This window comes from Colias philodice, chromosome 22, assembly GCF_061535455.1.
Source record: "Colias philodice isolate Cphi_HAF_F1 chromosome 22, ilColPhil1 Martin Lab GWU primary, whole genome shotgun sequence".
NCBI lineage: Eukaryota > Metazoa > Arthropoda > Insecta > Lepidoptera > Pieridae > Colias > Colias philodice.
The window spans coordinates 3,779,407-3,801,788 of record NC_143107.1 but is presented as its reverse complement, the minus strand read 5'-3'; the positions used below and the strand labels follow the sequence as shown (position 1 = coordinate 3,801,788).

The 22,382-nt window shown below is 31.5% G+C and overlaps 1 protein-coding gene across 1 annotated transcript in view; it reads left to right on the top strand.

Moving 5' to 3' along the window:
• The first annotated feature begins 2,789 nt into the window (after window positions 1–2,789).
• Window positions 2,790–22,382, top strand: part of LOC149478380 (protein Wnt-4-like) — a 59,232-nt gene continuing 39,639 nt past the window's right edge. Inside the window, exon 1 of the mRNA XM_089709545.1 lies at window positions 2,790–3,255. Coding sequence (XP_089565671.1) covers window positions 3,191–3,255 — 65 coding nt within the window. The 5' untranslated portion in view covers window positions 2,790–3,190. The remainder of the gene's footprint in view (window positions 3,256–22,382) is intronic.

Here is a 22,382-nt window from a genome sequence, read left to right as displayed (position 1 = left end):
ACGTCATGGAGTAAGGTGACGATTTTGGTATCTTTGAATCTTGCCAAAGAAGTTTTACTTCTGACACGTGTGCTCGGTACACACAAACTTTTTTATAACATAATATCATTACATTACTTTAATTACAATTTTCCATGTAAGATTAAAAATTTGTAATAAATAGTTTAGTGTTTAAACTTAATCATAATTTTTTTTCACATTTTACATGGGTTTGATATTGAAACGTGTATTTTAGTTCAAAACTATAATCAATTTTCGATTAATTTACATTTTAATCCCCTTCATGTGAGCGTAAAACATGGCAATTCGTCAACATACAAATGCCATTTCTTTACCCCTAATGAGATTCTGATTGTAGTTACAAGTAACAGATGCGTTACGTTTAATAAAATTAGGTATTTAAACATGTTTATTGGAAAAACAACTCTATCTGTACAAAGTATGAGTCAAATTTGCGTAAAAGATGTTTGTAGACGCAAAAATGCATAAGGTACGAATAGTTAAAGAACCCTTCACACTGTTCACTGCCTTTTTAATTATTTAATACTGACTATAGCAATAACATTATTATAATACCTAATACACTATTTATATGAATGAAAACCACTCAAAGCATAATCCAGCAAAAAAGTTTTTAGCATACTAGTAGATTCATAAAAAAGCGATTACGTATCCTTTTATCTTAAAACAAAAAGTTTAATATGGGTGATTGAGGTTTTATATAATGAAAAGTTAAATTTATTACCTATTGCGTACAATTATTTGTAGAACTTAGGTATTCAAGGAGAGAAGATAGGGAAGTTCAAAGATTAGGAAAATTTATTTACTCATGCTACAAACGAAACAAAAGTAATTCACATGAAAATAATGAAATGAGGAAAGTTCAAAGACTATGTTTAGAATCCGCATCTAAACAATTATAAATGTGTACCATAAACGCGCCAGACATCATACGAGAAAAATTTTATCCATAGTATAGAAACTTTCTTCCTAATCCCTTTTTGTTAATGTAACATACATTCTCCCTTAGCGAAGCGACGGGCGGCGCGTTTGATCTCTTCAATTACAGTTTTACAGCCCATCGTAAACATGGCCCAAGCCAGGTAAGCCCCATTGTCTGTTTTTTACCCTACACCCTATATGAACAGTTATGGATATTCCCGAATTGCAATTATCGTCCACAACCCTATTATTATAACAGCTACTTTCCCATGAAACTATATCGGCTCGTAATTAGTTGTATCGGGCAGCGAATTGTTGAAAGATGTTGTCAATTTGCGAACGGTGTTATCGTTTTGATTGTGGATGAATAGCTTTATGAAATGTGTTTTTGTAGCTCGCCTTGTAAGTGGGTATGGCGCTTTATTCGGTTTGAAATCTTTGATGTTAAATCTTCTTGATGTTCATCGGCTAAAGTTTTGTGAATAAATATATAAAAGTGTGTAGGATAAATAAAATGTACTTATCGTAATAGCAAGCAAAAATTAAAACTATCATCAGCATATGCCGTCATATTATGTCAGCTTCTTATGATTTTTTTTCAAATAGTGGACTATTTTATGTAATAAAATTAGCTATTTACTCAAACTGCTAACAGTTTGAAATAATTCACACTATAATGTACATTTTATGCTCTATGCTCCTTTATAAAGTAAAGAGAGAAATTATAAATATGTTAATATATACATATTTATATTTTATAATATGTATCTACTGACATACAATGTAGCTTAAAAGAGCCATATTCACAAATACAAATGTATCGCCTGAGGAAGGTATGCGTATGTTTCAAAATAAATGTAGAGAGTAGAGACCGTGTTTTGTGATTTTTATACATATCTATTTTATAATAGCTATTTTTTTTATTTCATGTAACTCATAGGTAAAAATTCAAGCATTTACAATTTTAACTGATTGAGTCGATACATTTTAACTTTTACTTTCATTCAAAAAGAAGATAAAGATACTCAAAGAAATGAAATTATAGAAGCCGCGATAAAATCTAAAGAACCAAACAGTCAGTACGACAGTTACGACCTTTTTAAAAGTAACAGTTTCCTTACTCATAATGTCCATTACACCTTTTAAATAATTGTATCAATTAAAACCTTTCGTCGACTCCGACTTACAAACTTATCATGGTTTTAGTAAACGTCGAACGTCGATCATACTTAAAAGGTTTCATTTAGTTTACTGTTACCTCGGACTTAGTGTTACAGATAAAATGTAAAACCTAGAAACGTTTTAACGCGGAACCCGTCAACATCCACTTAAGAGTTCTATGCAAATCTGAAATTATCTTTATCCGTCCACACTCCACAATAAGTACTCGTTCATGTTGCATTCGATTTTAATTATAATATATGCGATCTCTGAGCCACTCGCAAGAGATTTTACTGATTTCCGCAATAAATTCCTACTACGCGACCGTTTACGGACGCCCCGCGATATAATCGCCTTTCGATCATATAATTTGCAAATAAGTGACTGTATTTTTGCATTTTACTACGCGGCCATGACATAAGCTGCGAATTTATTATCTGTGTCTAAGTTTTTTTACCTGTGGACCGCGCGTATTTAGATTTGAAAATCGATCGCTTTGTGTTTTTGTTTGCAAATTTCTTTTGTGTTGGTTAGTCGCTAGTCGCTCGTGGTAAGGGCTTTTAAGGATGAACTCGTGCAGCGTATTGCATTTACACGCCCTCCATTGCGACCCTTCCCCTTACGGCGAATCCTATGGAATACTTACAAACGACTTAAAAGCAAGCCAGTCTGGTTTTGTATTCCCATCCGCGCGGGTCGCAAGCGCGTCGGCAGAACGCAACTCACTACAAGTCTTTCGAATTTCATAAAAAAAAATTCGATTCCTTTTTTAAATAACCCGCCATTCAGTTTTATGAGTTTTGTTTTTACATAGACCGAGTTACGGCCAGTACCTACAAACTTTCACAAAGTTTGTTTAAAAGTTTTACTTATTTTTTATTTTGTGTTTTTGAATTATTTTATGGACACATTGTTGTTATTCTTTGTTTCTGTGTTTATGGTTTAACAGTGTTTATGTTGCAAATTATTTGAAATGTTATGAGAGCTTTTGTTTTTTGGAGTTTTGCGGTGGTTTTGTGGGGTGTGGAATTTTTTTGAAGTGTTCGGGGAGGAATTTTGTACGTGGCTTTATAAATAATAAAGCACCATGAATTTTTGGAAAGTTCTGTGTGCATTATTGTTGCTCCTGCAAGCTGTATCGGCCAACTGGTGGTAAGTACAAAATGACATTGATTTTACAATATTAATGTATAAAATAATATTCTATTTTCAATTCATCATTAATATAATTAATGAATAATATTAATAAAAAATAACAATTCTACTTTTGTATATTTTGATAGTAGGTAGGTTCAAGTTATGTAGAGTGTTGCGCCAAAGCTTTCGTAGTATGTATTATTGCACGCCTCATAAGCGAAGCGTTGAGGTGGGTACTACTGTCGCTTCGCGCAAAACATCTGATTTTTCAAACTTAAAATGTCTTTATGTATCATACATTGCACTTGTAAGATAATACATACACACACATATTAAGAAAAAACACTATTTTTAACGTTCATGATATTTTTGATGTCATTTTTGTTATTTAAACTAGTTAAAAAACAGTTTAAAAAAGTTCTGTCTTGGACGTCCGTGTGTCTGTATGTGCGGATCCTTTTTCTTGTTAACACGATAGCGACCGAAATACTTTACTAATCGAGTCTTTTTTTTTCTCTTACGCTTGAGTATGCTCAGGAATAGAACCCTTTCATTTTTCAGGGTCTGATTCGATGTGGTTAAATTGTTATTAAATAAACAAAAATAATAATTAATAAATAATTATTAAAAAAAAATTATGAGGCGTGCACTTTTGGATTTTCCAAACTATTTTAATCTATGTCAGTTTATTTCCATCAATCGTCACATTCATAAACTAAATTCAGCAAATAGTTGTTTGTAATTAACATATTTCTTGTAATTGTAATATATAATATAGTTTGCGGAATATTTGCATTGTTAAAAATAACCAAATCATGAAATTTTGGTCTCAATTGTTATTATTTAATTGGAGTACAATTCTCATTGTTCTTTAGTTACGTAGAATTTTATTATTGTTAAGTTTTATTTTATTTAAAGAAAACACGTTAAGTCTTTCGGAATTTGTTTATCAAAAATATGAAAAAAACATCCTCTCATATTTTAATAATAAGAAGAATAATTAGGTAAGTATAAGAAAAAAGCTCTCTTTCCTTGAGATATCATCCACTTCTTTACTATGACAAAATTTTATCAAATCATTTTGCACATAAAAAATGAAAAATATTTTTTCAAAATTTTCCAAAAAGGATAATTGCAAATAGTCGTTCAGGAATCACAGTCATGATTCGTCATTCGACTTTGTTAAAAATAGTTGAACGCATAAATAATGTAATGTTTACGCTTAACTAGATTGTTTGACGCGAGGTTAAAAACAAATCTGAATTGATGGAGCATACATTTACTACATGGATTTACATTTTAGTTAATAAACAACGTGTATTCACAATACGTATGATTTATGGATAGGAAATCTTCGATCAGGGGCCGTATTATGACCTCTTCTTTCCATACAGTTTACCCCGTGAATACTGGCTGGCAAAATTAACCATGGCTGGTTATTGGGATCATCATATGAATTTGCCTGGTATAGGTTTAAAAAGTAAGAGGACGTATAATGAAATGTTCACCTTATTTATAACTATACTAGATTTCCGCCCGCGCCTTCGCCCGCGTTTTCAAAGGAAAACCCGCAAAGTTCCCGTTCCCGTGGGATTTCCGGGATAAAACCTATCCTATGTGTTAATCCAAGTTACCCTCTATATGTGTGCTAAATTTCATTGTAATCGGTTCAGTAGTTTTTACGTGAAAGAGTAACAAACATCCATACATCCATACATCCATACAAACTTTCGCCTTTATAATAGTATTAAGAATTAAGATCTGTACCCGCTCATATGATCTAAATTTAGATTTTAAAATGTTTATGAAATTCAGGAATATTTGATTTATTTTATGTTCATATTATCCATGTCACTTACCGACATTAATATATATCTAATATATTGTATATAACCAACCACTTAAGTATATCCTTTAGTAGTAAACAACAAACATAATTTTAATCAATTGATGATTTTCCTAAAGTAAAAAAAAAGTAGGTATGACTGAAGTTGTTTTCTAGAGTCAGATGCTGAAAGCAGTTGAAGACAGTTTGACATGTACCCTCATTTTACCTTTATGTTTAATCATTGAAAATATGAACTATCCTATTAGAATATGTTTATAATTAAATTGTTCCATTTCTTCCTTTTAAGATTAAAGGAATAATCATTTTATCAGTGAATTATTACGATTTTTTCAAGACTGTTAAATTATATCAATTTAATTCATCATGACTATGTTCATATTTAGATTCTGGCAAACAATTACTTACCTATATGTTACCGTATTCCAATATTGCCAAGTTCTATGAAATATACTACAAAATTATGTAAACTTTTCCTGTTACTATTTTATTAATCGGAAGTTATTTGTCTTCATTTATAATAGTAAAAAATAGATGTTTTTACTTTACATATAATATTAACGGAAGAAAGGATATAAATTAATTTATTAATAACTGTAAATTGTAATTACATATTACTAACTAAATGATTATAGATCTAATATTCCAGCCGGGAAATCGAACATAGAAAAAACTATCATAAAAAATTAATTATTCCTATATTCCTATATTAGCCGCAACATCGCGTTAGAGAATATATTCTATGCCGCAACTGCATTTTTTAACGTATGAAATTAAGAAAAAATACAAAACATTTAAAACAATATAAAAATTAAAAAGGAACTACAAAAGGTTTGCCATAACAAAAAAATAACCAGTGAAATGCGTAAAAGCTTTAATATTAGCTTTTATTACTATTTAACCAGATGCAACGGCTAACAGTTTAAAGACTGTATTTTTAAAAGTTTAGGTGCGGAGTAAACTTATCGTGGTGTTTACAAAATAGTCAAACAAAAGCCGGCGAAAGTTATTTTGTGCTAGTACACTTTTTCAGGAAGGGTAAACCTTTTTATATTAATTACTTCGATGAATACATACTTCAGATATTATGCATTATTTCTTAAATGTTTCTACAAGCTGCTCTTCGCCCGGCCCAACATTTTTTGGTTTTAAACAAAAAAATGATAAATTCGTTCTTCAAGTATAAGCAACTTTAGGTACAACAGTTAACAACAGCTCTACCAAAAATAGGCATAGGTAGTTATGTATTATTTCAGCGAATATTAAATTAACTTATATTTCACCTTGATAAAATAGATATGTTATCGGTGGCAAATGTTAAAAATATATAATGACGATTCAAAAGTGTTTCTGCTTCTTCGTATTAAATAACTTTAAAATCTAAATTTAAATGTATAAAGAATTATAATTTTTAATAATTATGATTAATCTAATTACACCAAAGGTTTGTAAGCCCTGCGCTACTCGGAGGCGAGTATAAATAATTTTAGTGTGCGGAAACGGTTACATTCTACATCAAAGCTCAGTTGACAAATGTGAGTGTTTTCCCGCTAAATACATGTTTTTATGACAATAAATTAGCTGTGATCATAGATAAAAAAAACTCGCCACAGATAAAAGAAAATTGAATATAATCTGTATTTTACTTGCGCCGCTATTACGAGTGACCTTATTTACCACAAATTACCACGGCTCATGAAAATTCTGACATTTAAAAGAACATTCCTGTTTGAATAAGATTTTCATTTATGATTTATTGTTTTCAGTTCTTCTATATTATGTTCTTATTTTATTCGTTTAATTTTAATAATTGTTACTTTTACTTGTAGGTACCTAATTTATAGTGGTCATGATGTTTAAAATATTACGTAAATATATACAATTATTTTTTGGTGCATTTTTGTTTGATATTTATTAGAACTATATTAAATAGGGAATAATTAATGTTTTAACTATGACATAATCCGAAAATGTAATGCCTACGTCGAAAAGCGTTGTAAATGATTTCAATCTATCACCAAAACTATCCTAAACTAACTAAACTAACCATCTCTTCAATTTTTATCTGTCGCTTTTCCTAAGAATATAGAAATCTCAATACAAACTACAAAATCGACACAGCATAATTAAATCCAACCCCACTTTGCAACATAGAAGTATTTACGATTTACGCAACAATAATTGCAAGCACGGCTTGCACTTGGCCGATTTAATATAAATGGAGCAAGGAAAAGTCCATTCGAATTAAACACTACACGCTAAAAGCTTAATCGCCGTATAAGAAAAAGAAAAAACCTCCTTACTTAGAACAAAAAGGATAAATTATGCGGCGGTAAAGAGTTTTTATTTGAGTTCGTAATCTTTAGTAGTCGCATAATTTCTGCGTAGTTATTTTAGGTGTAAAACTGTGGTAATGAATATGATGATAGTGTGGGAGATACTTTGTTGATAAAATGTTTGGATAATGAGCACTTTTGCTGGCTGTTTATCTAATTTATTGTTTACTAGCTGTTGCCCGCGACTTCGTCCGCGATTCGGTCGTTTTTCGTCATTCGTCGTTTAAAAAAAATACGTGACACTTTATTTTTGAATGTTCTTAATTGTCTCTTATAAAATTTAACTACATTAAAATTGAATTCTCTGATAAGAAAATCTTAAAATCATCGAAAATCATAGACATCGAATATCTGAGGAAAACATGAATGAATGTGATTTAAATTCTACATTTCTTAGTAATTAAAATAATAATCTAAATTAAATGTAGATTAACAGTTTGAGCGCACCATTATAGAATATGTACCTAAGTAATAAATTACGTTAGTTTACATAGTAACTTTACTAAAAACACGATGACTTTCTTTCGCGCTCGGTACCACAAACTAAACATGTTTGTGGTACGTGGCCCGCGTCACTTTACCCCCCACGAGTTCCCCTCCGTTGCTATGCGAAAATACATTCGTCGCCCTACTGTAGCAAAAATTGTAATACTGCGGCCTGGGCGTTATAACACGCTCAGGGAATTCCTGAGTGCTGATAGACTTCCGTCTATCGGCATTTATACCAATTTTATATTAATATCACCATCTTGAGGAAAAGCTTCTAATGTCGATTTAAAACGCATATATACGGATTAACCTGATGAATTAACATGTTCTAAAATTGTGAAATGAGTTCAGTTTTAAATTCGAGAAATATTGATTTCTTGTATTCGATTATTCGTCGTAGTCGAATACAAAATATATTTAAAGAAACTTAGGTTGGCCTTCAGGCAAAAGGGATCCTATCAAATGATAAACTTGACCTTGTATCTTAAAAGTAAGAATGAAAGGAGCATCTAATAATTGTTGAGCACCAAAGGATCATTTAAAACGCAATACTATAAGAGCTAATATTGTCTAAGAACTGTTTAGATTGCACATGTTCCTCTAAAACTTAAAAGTAGTGATTTCAAAGGTTCCGGCGTATCTTCAAACGAAAGCCGACTCCTTACTCCACTTTAAAGCATTACAAAAAGAACATACTACGTTAATATCGCCTATACAGAAGATGATCTGTAATCAATTGTGAGGTTATAAGCAAACCCACTTTTATATTATTTTGTCGGACCACACCACCGAATTTGTAGATTGATCTTCTATGTTTACCTCTAAGTCATTAAGACTATGTCGAAATCTGTCTGCAATAAGACGGGCCTCTCGCTATTCGTCCGTTTAAAGAGACCAATAGTTTCAATTCTTAATCTTTCATTAAGCTTTCATTAAACAAACTTATTAATCGTTCTTGTCTCAAATAATGGTAATATTCGCGTCCCTACTCTAGTCATTGCTTATGCTCATGTTCATCTTCGAGAGATCGAATAATATTATGGTGCACCCTATTATTTGTCAAACGGTCTTCATATTGAGTAAAAGTTTCAGAATTCTCGAGATAAAATATGACGATCGTGATCAGCTGTGAGACGTAATTCCCTCTCAGTGAGGGTTTCGGTCTCACGGGATAGTACAATATGCCATTTGCGATCAGCTGTGAGACGTTATATATACCCTCAGTGAAGGTTTCGGTCTCACAGGATAGTACATGCCGTTCGCGGTCAGCTGTGAGCCGCAATTCTCGTTGTGAAGCGGTTTCAGGTTCGGCATAACACATGTTGTTTTCGGTCAATAGTAAGCCTCTTATCTCTAACGATCCTTGAGAACTCTTATTTCTCATTTTCTTAACTTTGCTCGAATTTCGATATATAAAGATTTTTTAGGTGGCACTGATGCGGGTGAATAAAAATTAAAACGGACTAAGAGTGTTATAATCTCAATCATCATCATCAATACATATAATAAAATTGTGGAAAAGTGATGTCTGTACAATTAAAATATGTAGAAAAAAATTAACAGGTGTTATTATTATCGAGAAATCGAGAGAAACCATTTTTTTCTCTTAAAAGCTCCCCCCCTCCCACTTCCCGAACTCCGATTGACCGTAATTTATTTTTCCTTACATTTTTATCATATCCTTTTCTAATGGGTTTCATCCTACTGCGATTTTTTTTTGTTTCAAAAATTATCTACCCTGGTGTATAGGTAAATTTTCCACATAAAATGTCCTTTAAATTATGTCGTATTATATTTTTAACCCCCGACGCAAAAAGACTGGTGTTATGTGTTTGACCGCTATGTATTTCTGTGTGTGTGTGTGTGTCTGTCTATGGCACCGTAGCTGGCTAACAGGTAAACCGAATTAGATGCGGTTTTTTTTGTTAGGCAGAATATTTTCCGACGCTGGTTCTTAGATAAAGTGTATCAAAATTGGTTCATCCACTTATTATACCTACATAGGGGTAAAAGTGGGAATGAAAAAAATGAAAGTTATAATTTATTTTTAAAGATCGTCGGGAAGTTTATGAAATTATTTATTCCTTTTTCTATACACTTTTCTTCGTCTAAACGGTTTAGTTACGTGCTCTCTCTCTCTTCAGCCTTTAGTTACGTGCGTGAGACAGGAAAGATCTAATTTGGATTTGTTTCTGGATTTGATAAAAACTGAGTATCGATTAAGCTGATCAGTGGCTACTGGCTACACCATAGATTATTAAAAACATCCGTTTAAGAAAGGAAGGAAATAGAATTTGCTCCTCTCCCCCCCCCCTGGTTCCTAAAAAATAATATGACATAATTTAAAAGAAATTTTACGTAGAATTAGTTAGGCATTTCTTTTTTGATTTTCGATATTATATACTAATCATAATTTTTAATTACAATATGTAGTAACTATTTGGTATAGGTTAGGCATTTCATTTCTTGATTTTTTTTAATAATTTGGTACGTAAGTTTTTTAGCTCAGTTTAGTAAGAAATTTTAATAACAATTCTTTTAATTATTTATGGTAGTACAACAGTACAGTATGGTTGTACGTATTTACTCAATAATTGTATGTTAAATAGTAATTCAGCATGGGCGTAGCCACGGTGGGGCTGGGTGGGGCGCTTACCCTGGCTTTGATCTGGTAGGTACTAATTGTGAAGGGGAGTGGGCGTGGGCGTGGGATTGGGACTGAACGTGGCATATGGCGTGGGAGTGCGAGTGGGCGCGGGAGTGGGAGCATGAAAATAAAAATGATTTTTTATTGTTGCCCCACCCTGAGCCCATGGTCATAGGTCCCATAGTCACTATTCCACGCGAACGAAGTCGCGGGGACAGCTAGTAGACAAATATAATCAGAAAGCTAAGCTCAACCATAAAAGATAGACATTTATGATGTCGGGAGATATTTTTTATATAATATGGAGAACATTTCTTTCATACTTGATTTCTGTGTAGCTTTAACCATTAAGATACACGCATTAAGAACGCACACGCGACGAAAGCTTAAAAATGGAGTTGCTGCTCTGCTCACGAATATGAAAAATAATTGTACCAAGTTTCGTTTAAATCCGTCGAGTAGTTTTTGTTTCTATAACGGTTATACAGACAGACAGACGGACAAACATTTTTGACGTCGATGTCGATCTCTAATCACCTCGTGATAGTTATTTAGGAAATATATTTCATGTGCAGAATTGACCTCTACAGATTTAATATAAGTAGGTATACATATATTTAGATTCCAATTTCCACGTAACGTTAAATTCGACTATATAATAACTAACAGACAACGCAGGTTACTCTCGTTTCCGTAAGTTGAGGCGGCTACATATTCGGTCCTAATAACATGATTTTTTGTGAACGAAACGACAGCGCGGTTTAATTCGATGGCAACACCATCAGAAAAAAGGAAATATTTTTAACTTTGAAAAAATATTATGATTTACACTATTAATACTATTTTAACATTAACACAAAATATAAGACTATGAGTGTGTAAAAATAAATCCAGCTAGTTTCACATCACACTTATGTTTATAATTAGGTATACGACATGAAAATATATTAATTACCAAGCAATAATCATACAGATAAATACTGAACAAAAGTATTAACAGTCAAAGTATATTTTTACTAACAACATGTAAATGATGAAGGAATAATAATTATCAACGAACTAACCTTTTTGTATTAGAGTCCCGCCTCGTGATCGAATTATTAAAACACGAAGATTTTTAAAAATGTAACCAATGAACACAATCAATATTAGATTAACTGTAATGGTGTCTAGTTTGACTTAAAATAATATACATCTACCCTCACTTTTAAAAATGTAGTATATTCACACGAATTATATAAGCGCACCTTATAGGGAAGGGAAGATTTATTATGGGTTAAAGAGTTAAATAAATAAATAACATAATTATATTTAAATTATTAATTTTTAACATTGTGTTCAGTAGTGTTAACATGTAAATTGATTTGATTTTTACGAAATCTCATAGATGGCGCTGAATCAAATTTGTCTTTATAGTACTAAGATTCATTAAACAGTTTCTCTGCCCAAATTACGTAAATGACGTAGTTTTTATAGTGTAAAGCTAGATAATAGCATGGCTTACTCAAAAACAACATTTAAACATGAGTCTTTAGATTGTACGCTGTCGTAGTTCACGGAATACGTAAGAAAAGTAAAGGTTCACAGCTCCTCCCCCGGAGGTGATAGCATGATAATATGTTTAAAAAAACCTCACACGACCTGTTAGTAATATTCATGCAAAATTTGAAGTCAATCTATGCAGTACTTTTCGAGATTAGCTCGGACAAACATACAGACAAACAGACAAACAGACAAACAGACAAACAGACAAACAGACAAACAGACAAAAATTCTAAAAACTATATTTTTGGCTTCTATATCGATTATAGATCATGGATTATGTAATCTTTTAAAAAAATATTCAATGTACAGTTTTGACTTTCCTACGATTTTATTATATGTATAGATGAATGACATTTTTCTTCGATGTAAGCCTTCTGTATTTGATAACGGTTGTCCAGGATATTGGAAGTTATGAAATCGCCTTGGGATGTTGCTTGAATTGCAATTAATTTCTGGTAAAAAAAATTATTATTTATTTAATATTAAAAGTAAAAGCTTGATACGACAAAGGACTTTACGTATTGAGGTACTTTAAACACTATCGTTTGTCAAATGTCAATGAACCTAGAGTGTTTCTTTTTAAGCTTTTCTATTTTTTAATACAGAAATAGCCCGGAGTTGGAAATTGTGAATCATTTATCTGAATAAGTTTGATTCTAATTCATTATACGTACTAGGCATATTTTTCTTATTTTCGCATAAGCCTACCTATTGTTTAGAGATAATATAATACTAGTTTAGGGAAAAATGGTATCTATGCAGTTTATAAATATTCTGCGCAACTCTATGTAAAGTGGGTTTAAAATTTTATCACGATCTTAGGTTATCTATTTTGTGCACAGGTTAAATCAATCCTACACAGATTATCGAAGCAAATGTGTCAATTGTACACATTGAAAAGGCACTCATTGCGTAACAATTTCGCATTGAATAATGTTATCATTACGCCAGATGAAGCGACAATTCAAACAAATGATTGAACTGTAAACATACTGAGATGAGATGTCCGTTATATAGTGGAAATGGATGTTTATAATCTATGGATTATAAAAAATACATTATAGATATTCTAGAAGATTCTAGATTGGAAATGATGATAGTAAAACAATAGGTATGCGAAATTGACTCCTTGTCATGAAAAAAAATATGATTAGGCTAGTTGTTATTTATTTCCCCTTTAGGCTTCAGTGTAGGTATATATGTATAAGTATGCATCAAAACAAGTATAATTACTTAGGAAAGAATGAGGAGATTTTGTTGTTTCACTAGAGGAAAAATAAACTTAAATACAAAGTTGCATTTTTCTTATTTGTGTCAAATGTTATATACGCGGTTATAAAAGCAAGTCCGACGACGCGACGACATTTTATCAAGCAAAATATTGATGCTCAGCTAATTATAAAAAGTTTGTTATATTTAAATAACTAATTATAATTTGAACTCGTAAATAATAAATTCAGTCATTTTTTTACTTTTTTGATTTGAGCAAATAAAACTTTATCATTATATTCGTCCCATCCAGTACCATAAATGCGTATCTAGCTAGCGTCCAATAATTTCGCAAGAATATTCAAGAACAAGCTTATAGGATTTAAATAAACGCTCCACACGTTTCAGAACGTCGACCGGTTACACTTACACTCATCTTGGATAATGTTGTACATCATTTATTTTGATGATGTTATTTGTAAAAGGTGTAAAGACGTATCTCTTTATTTTAGCCTTAAGGACTTAATTTTTGTGTAAATATATTATAATGTGTTTTTGTAAAAATGCTAAAAAGCTACTAGCTAAGAACGGTTATCTTTTTTGGAATTAAAGTAAAGGCTCTATTAACATGCCTATTAATGAACTAATTAAGGGCGAAGTCATAGTAATGTAGTTTTTATAAATCAGACTTTTTTATTTTAATGACACAATAATAAGGAATCGCATATAATACAAATGCTAATGCTAACTATAAAAAAAATGACACAAAATGAAAATGCTAACTATAAAAAAAATGACACCAAAGGTACATTATAAACAAATTACAAAACAAAGAAGGCAGATAATTTTCTCTTTACCAATTTTATCTCTACAGTAAATCTTGATTATATCTATCTATATAGTACATACTTACAAAAAAAGCTAATCGCACCTTACAAGTATTCTACAAACGTGGGCCAATGATGAATAGGCTTTTAGAAATAATGAGATTCTTATCTATGAGTGCCAATTACCCTCTAATTACTGAGTGCGTGATAAATAAGACGCTAATAGTAATTAGAAGAGATAATATATTGTTCGGTCATGTGTAGAAAGTTTTAAATGGTAGTAAATAGTGTGGGTTTGGTAGGTGCCAAAGTAAAGGTGGTAAGGGTATGTGAATTCCTCAGGTTTCTTTCACAATTATATGGTTGATGTTGTTCTTACTAAATGTAGTAATGATTATTATGACAACGATACTTTTTAATCGTTAAAACAATAATATTAATCGTGTGAGAATTAACTGTAAACATAGAGAAGTAGAGTTTTTCAAATTCAAACATTAATTTATTCAAATAAACTTCTTCGACAATTACCATCGATTTGGAAAGCAGTAACTCTTAGCAGTAACTATTGAGTTAAAGTCTTGGTCATTGTGTTAGGAAAATAATATGACTCGTGTTACTTTGCCAAGAAGTGCTGATGAAAGTCTTTACAAAATGAGAAAAAAATCAAGTTAATATTGTTATTTTGATGTGATTAAATTATTTTATTTATAAGTATGTAGAAATTTGTTCATATGAAAACTTTAAACAAGAGCGCAAGGGGCAAAATATGAATCTATACTAATTGAAAAAATAAGTTCCCTGCTAAAAATAGGGACACATGCAACAGACGAAGCCGCGGGTCGCTGTTAAAAAACCTCTATAAAATTAAGCAATAAACTCGATTCTCTGAAAAGTTTAGTCAAAACAAAGTCACAGTAAAAAGCGAGGTCAAAGACAAGTCAAAACAGAAATGAAAAAGCTCGTTGTTAGTCTATGGTATACATATTTTGTGTCTATGGTGTTTAATTTAAATTTTGACACAAAACACGTGTCGCGATCACAATCAGTGTCGATGAAAAAAATGTCGCCTACAATGAGCAACATTCATAATGTTACTTTGACTAATGTGTGGACAGTCGGAGAGACAAGCGATTATGTGGTTTTAACATTGGGTTTTAATTAATTATTAATTACTGATGGATTATTAAATACTTAGCTTAGTGAAGTGAGTGATACGATATGATGTTATTACTTTATATTTTGTACTAAGTAGTCATAATGAAAAATAGACATTTTATTGCCTTTTTAAAATATTAAACTAAAATACTGAAAATAAATGATATTTTGTCGGACTTGTTATTATTGCCTCACAAAAATCTCATTAAAAAAGGTAAGTAAGTACAGTTTTAATATTCAAGATTTGTTACAATAATTATGACGCTTATTCTTAAAAACAAATGAAAAAGTAAGCAATAAGTTATTTAATTTGATAGCTTTTTGATTAATAAAAAACTAATAAGTTTTCCAAGTACATGTACCCTATAACACCGATATTAGATTGGGGATTTAAATAGCACATGTGTTCTAAACATTCTCGGCCAGATTGTGTCCAATTCAATTTTACAAAGTAATATTTCACACAAACATGCCGGATAAAATCATTTATAAGGCGTCGCATACAAAACATTTGCATGTATATGTCTGAGGGTTGCCACTTTTAACTTTTTTTTAATTTCGTAATGTGCTTGAAAAAAGCTACACTAAAATATTCACTATTTTTGTCTCTTATGTGTAAATTATTTTTGCTTAAAGTTTTGATTATGAGTATTAAAACGATAGAAGTAAAATTAAGAAATAGTATTATCTAAGCTTTTTCTGTAACAACAGTCATGAAGATTTAAGAAGTATAAATATTTTAATAAAATAGGAATGGATTTAAATAATTAATCTTATACTTTGAATTCAACCACGATAAATATAAAAATAATAACACAATAAGGTTCTCCAAAAAATACGACTACAATAATGAAATAGTTATCTTGGCCAACCCTATGTTTGCCTAAGGGCTAGTGCACATCGTTCGGCTAATTTGGTGATGTTGTACAAGTTGCTTCGGTCTTTACCCTGCCTATTACGATATTAGAATGTGTAGTGATGTACTATATTTTTATCGATATATTAGTTTTTAGTTATCGTATATTACCGTGTAATAGTTTTCGGCCTATAGTTTATCGGTATCGGAAGGAACACATCACATAATCCAAAACAGATTTATAACATGCGAATAATTAAATCACTTGAATGAATATTAGGTATCTCTTCTATAGAAATTGTATACTTTTTCTAACTGAATTTCGACTACCAGCAGCAGCTAATCTCGATTGAGAAACTTCGCAGCAGACATTATATTATTATTAAAGAGTATAATGCGCTTGGATAACATAAGCACGTCTTGATCAATAGAAAGAAGCGTAATCTTTTGTCCAATCATCGACAATCCGCACATCACTAAATATGAATATTTAATTTCACCCCTTTCGTGTTTATTTATTGGTCGTACATCCCGAGGCTGTTTTGCATACGTTACTGTGGGGTGACTGCAATGAATGCATTATACACTAATATTGAATGTACTGAGATAAGTTTCACTATAGTTGGAGATTTTGTTGGGCATTGTTTACATTTTAAAAGAATATTTATTTATTATTTAATTATATTTTCAGTCGACTGCAAAAAAAAAGGAGCTTGATAATTCGACTGTATATTTTTTGGGTTTGTTACCCCAGAATTTTCGCCTGGTTGAACAAACCGATTTTGATGATTTTTAGCTATTGCCTTTCGGTTCGTCCGATATAAAGTTTCTCTAGTTCTGACTATTTAAAGGCGATATAGTTTTTATTAAATTACGGATGAATTAACGTTAATTAGTTATTTTTAGTATCCTATATATATTACATTCTGTAAGGTAGTGTGTTTATCCACCACCCTTTAAAATTTGGAATAGATACAACCTTTCGTTTCGATCACAAAATGAACAGCAATGTAAAAATACCATATTGTAAGATAGTCTCATTAGCCAATCCCTTTTTTCAAAGTCGGTGAAGATCGTATCGCACGTTAAACTTAGCTTCTCGGTATAATTTGTTCATTTTTCCAATAAACGTATGTTTCTAAGAAAGTCGTGGGAATGAGAAGCAACCGTTTTAAATTGTGTCGTGTTACTGAATGTTAAACAATGTAAATAATAGACCGGGAGATACTGACACAAAATTTCGAGTCATTTGTAACAGGATGGCGGTTCTACAGGGTTCTTAGTACGCAATGACAAAAAGAAAAATGATGGTGTGAACGCTGGTACCGGCGGCTTAGTCGCGTGGGCGTTAGTCGAACTCGTCGGAAAATAGCGAAAGTCAAACGATTTGTAACAGTATGGCACTTATTTTTCCTGGAAGTTTGAGGATCAAAGAATATAAATACAAAATTTCAAAGATCTAGGTGTTGGAAATCTTCACTTATATAAATTAATACTAAATTAATTTTTCAAGTATGACAGCACTTTTTCCCCCTACTAGAAGTATGGCAAATAAAATAATGGTCACATTTTATTAAATACTCTCCAAAAATCCAAATGCAATACTGGTACAAAAAGTTTGGCGAAATAAATTTTTTTTGCAGATTTTCGGCGGTATGGCGACCATTTGGAATCGTCCGAAAAGTATGGCATGGCGATTTTCGTAAATGGCTGCACGACGATGGTTACCTGTGCAAAAGTTAGCCTGGTACAAATGGTTGAATAATTGTTTTATTTAAATCAACATATTCGCGTCGGTATGGCGGGCTGTAAGTCACACCGGAAAAGTATGGCATGACACTACCGCCTACTTCTTTTTTATGGGCTATCGGTAAATACTAAAATTTTTGTGTTACAAATCGTTTGACTTTCGCTATTTTTCCGACAAGTTCGGCTAACGCCCACGCGACTTAACCACCGATACCAGCGATCACACCATCATTTTTCTTTTTATCATTGCGTACTAAGACCCCTGTAGAACCGCCATCCTGTTACAAATGACTCGAAATTTTGTGTCAGTATCTCCCGGTCTATAACAAACATCCCACTAATTAAAATACATGTAGATTTATTCGTGTAGGAAATTGTTTATCTTACGGATGAAGTAACTATATTGTGCAAAATTTATAAAAAATTGTAAAATTACGACCCAGAGAACTGATTTTCTAACTTTATTTAATTGCACGTTTTACAGTAGAGTTTTTTCCATGTAAATCTTTTATTTGAAGTTTGGCATTAATTATTTCATTGTTCCCATACAAACACATTTTACTTTAAAATAATGGACTTTCTACTTAACTTAAAAATATTTGTTTTAGAATGTATAAAAATGAAACATACCTATTCTTATTTTACGTAGAAAAAAAAATCTTTTAGTCTTCTTCTTTTACAAGAAACATTGACAAAAATGTGAGTAAAATATATCAGTTATTTACATCAGCCAATTTTCATGTTATTTCTTCGTAAGAGCATTTGCTTGACCTCTCTTCAAGTCTTCTAAAGTAGCTCTCAGTAGTATAATTAGCGAATCATAAGTATTCTTCTTAAACTTTTGCATGTATATTTTTTGGCAAGGTTACTACATATAAAAATATTTTGATATTAATCCCATATTTTTATTTAAAAGTTAGACACTTTATCTTCTTTGATGACTCTCATAAACACTTCTGATCTGAAATATTTATTTACTTTGTGTCTTGTTTCACCTCAATTTAATTGAAATGTACAGATTTAACATAAGGATGCATATTTAATAATAGGTACATTTCCAGGTAAACAAAGGAACTTTTACACCTATGATCAATGTGTCATACTTTTATTTTTATTCACTAAAAACCTTTACTATATTTTTTTACTGGCAACACCACAGAAGTGTTAATAGCTATCTTTTTAAAAATCGTTTCACTCAAAACAGACGCCACAGATAATGTATCCCGTGTTAGCGCATTCCAAATTTAATTACATACATATTTCACACGGTAAAATATTTAAAAGGATATCACTGGGGCATTAGTGTTTTTTATTTCGTTGACGCAAGGGTGGACCACCTCTGATTATAGTAGCCCAAAAACGTAGGACCGCTATTAATTTTAAACGGACACAGTGGCTGTCAACAGTTGGTATAAAGAGAGTTTTTTGGTGATAATTTTTGAGGATTTATATTATGTGAGGTAAGGATTTTATTATGTGAGTCATACTCTTGTTTCATTATTGGTTCGATGATGTGTTAAATGCTTGATATATTATTCGGCTTGTGTGATGTTTGTTACTCGTTAATATGATTGTCACGGTCCAAATATTATGTAAGTAGATTGCAAATCAGTGTCACCTTTTATATAAATTGTTTTAAGATTTTTATTTAAGTAAATTGAAATTAAAATAAGTTTAAATAATTGGACGAAAAAAAAGTTTTGTTAATCAACAACAAACAAAAAATATATATTTTCTTTTTATAATATTCGAACAGATTCAATTGAGATGAGTTCATTTCCTGAAATTCAAATACTGAGAAGCTTTAATTTAACGTTATTCATTAAAATACAGGGTGTCCCACTGTTGGTATACTAAGCTCAAAGGAGGTTATAGTTTTGGCTACGCTGAGTACGTAAAAAATACTTAAAAAATTCCAGACTCATTTTTTTTTCAAATAGATGAATTCTTAAAACTCTATGTGTACACCCATAACAAGCAACCCGCCCATTTTTGCCACTAGCACGTGAGCAATTATTTAAGATTATGTTTTCATAGACAAAATGCTCACATTAGAGAAGCGGTTTAAGACGGCTGCGCGAAGCTAGAGAAGAAAACATGGATTTTCAGGAAAAAATTATCAAAAAAATTTTGACGTAATTTTGTTGTTTATGTATTTTTTACGTGATCAGTGTATGCAAAACTACAAGTCCCTTCGCGCTTAGTATACCAATAGTGGGACACCCTGTATATGTTTTTATTTAGAAATACTTTTAATAATATTCATTTAGGTACCTATATCGCACTGAAATTTTAACGTGTTTATTATTTTTCTCCTTTTAAAGGATCGAGATAATTCGACCTTTTTATCTGAGACGCTACCAAAGAAGTTATTAATGTGATAAAATCTTGTGTACAATTTATTATTCAATCTCTACCGTTGTATCTTGTGAATTTTTAATTTTAAGATTATATTGTTTTCAAGATATAATGTAGATAAATTTAAAATAATTTTAAATAAAAAAATGTATAATAATTAATAACATTGGAAATTTTAGGATCGTCGCTACATTTATATGTACATAATTGAAAGAGAAATGCAACGATTAGATAAATGTATTGTAATGAAGAATGTTACTAGGTATGCCAAATCCCTTGAAATTGTGTCTCAGTAAAGCCTGTATGTATACAAATACACTAGTTTTTGTCGTAGTCAAAAATACCAAGTAGTTTTGATTTTATACGCATTCAAAGTTTCGAAAAATATCGAGTCCCGCTAATAGTCACGTGACCGCTTGTGACGTCACGTCACAACGCACCGCGTGGTCGCGCCCCCGCGCGGTGTGTATAAAGCAAAATTACCAATCTTCTATTAGATGATACGTGTAATATTCAAGACCAAATCTAAAAAATAAAATATATATATCAAACTAGATGATATGTTCAACGATTCTGTTTAATCAAAAACATAAAATATTAAAATTTACTCGATAAAAAAAAATCACCAAGTTAGCTCTAATTTTCACACTTTTACGTTTTGTACTTGACATGGTAATACTTAGAAGATTGGTAATTTTGCTTTATACGCACCCTAGTATCAAGTCGGCAGCGCTGTAGTAGGTGTTATAGCTTGCGCAGTATTTTGATGGGTTTTCATCCGCGAATTTCGTTAATAGTCCAATAATAGTAATTACTAATTATTATTCGTTTAATAAAATAACAGTCATGCCAAAGTTTCATCTTTATTTAATAGTTTCTCAAAATATTCTATACGATTGCGTTTTTGCACTGCTGATCTCTGAGGTTTATCTTCATTTTCCTGTTGACATTTGAATTTGTGTGGAACTATACCCTGTTTTTGTTTAATTCTTCCCCCGACCAACTTATATTTTAGTATAGTTCTCCATATCATTCTCAACTTAAAACAAGAAAAAATCTTACTAGCCATCTACCTATACTTAGCCCATACGAGCAGAGCAGAAGCACAGTCTAGTATAGATTAAAACTTGTATAGAACGAAAAAGGATAACGCAAAACCGCTGCAATGTTCTCAAAATATTATACATAATATGTAGCTTACGTCCTTTGCAACTATAAAAAACAACTTATCCGGCGAATTGGTAGTTGTATTTTTACATTTAGGAACAACACATGATTTTCTGGTATTTGGATTGGACATTTTTAAAAGTATTTAATTACTAGCAGTCCGCCCCGGCTTCGCCCGTGGTACATATTTACGTTTTCTCTACGTAAGAACCATCCTCGTACTTCAAGGAATATAATAAAAAAATAATTATCGAAATCGGTTCAGCCGTTCTCGAGTTATGCGCTTACCAACACATTTTGCGATTCATTTTTATATATAAGAAGACTAGCGGTCCGCCCCGGCTTCGCCCGTGGAACATATTTACGTTTTCTCTACACAAAAACCATCCTCGGACTTCAAGGAATATAATAAAAAAAGAATTATCGAAATCGGTTCAGCCGTTCTCGAGTTATGCGCTTACCAACACATTTTGCGATTCATTTTTATATATAAGATAATTTCGACGGCACGGGCGCGCGATCGCTAGCGGACTGAGTGAGCCAGATTGAGCGTGTTGTGGTGTGACGTCACACCATCACCGGGCGTTTACAACTTGTTTTACTTCTAAATCGGAAACTAATTGACGTATCGAAGTAATTTTTTCACTAGTATTATTTATTTTTGACAGAGAATATGGAGTGCTAATAATCAAAATTAGTGAACATTCTCCATTATCAAATCCTAGAATAGACTTTGCTGAATAACTCGAAGTATAACTCAGTTGATGTGAACAACTTAAAACTACATTCAAACTTGGATAATAATTAATCTTATATATAAAAATGAATCGCAAAATGTGTTGGTAAGCGCATAACTCGAGAACGGCTGAACCGATTTCGATAATTCTTTTTTTATTATATTCCTTGAAGTACGAGGATGGTTCTTATGTAGAGAAAACGTAAACACGTACCACGGGCG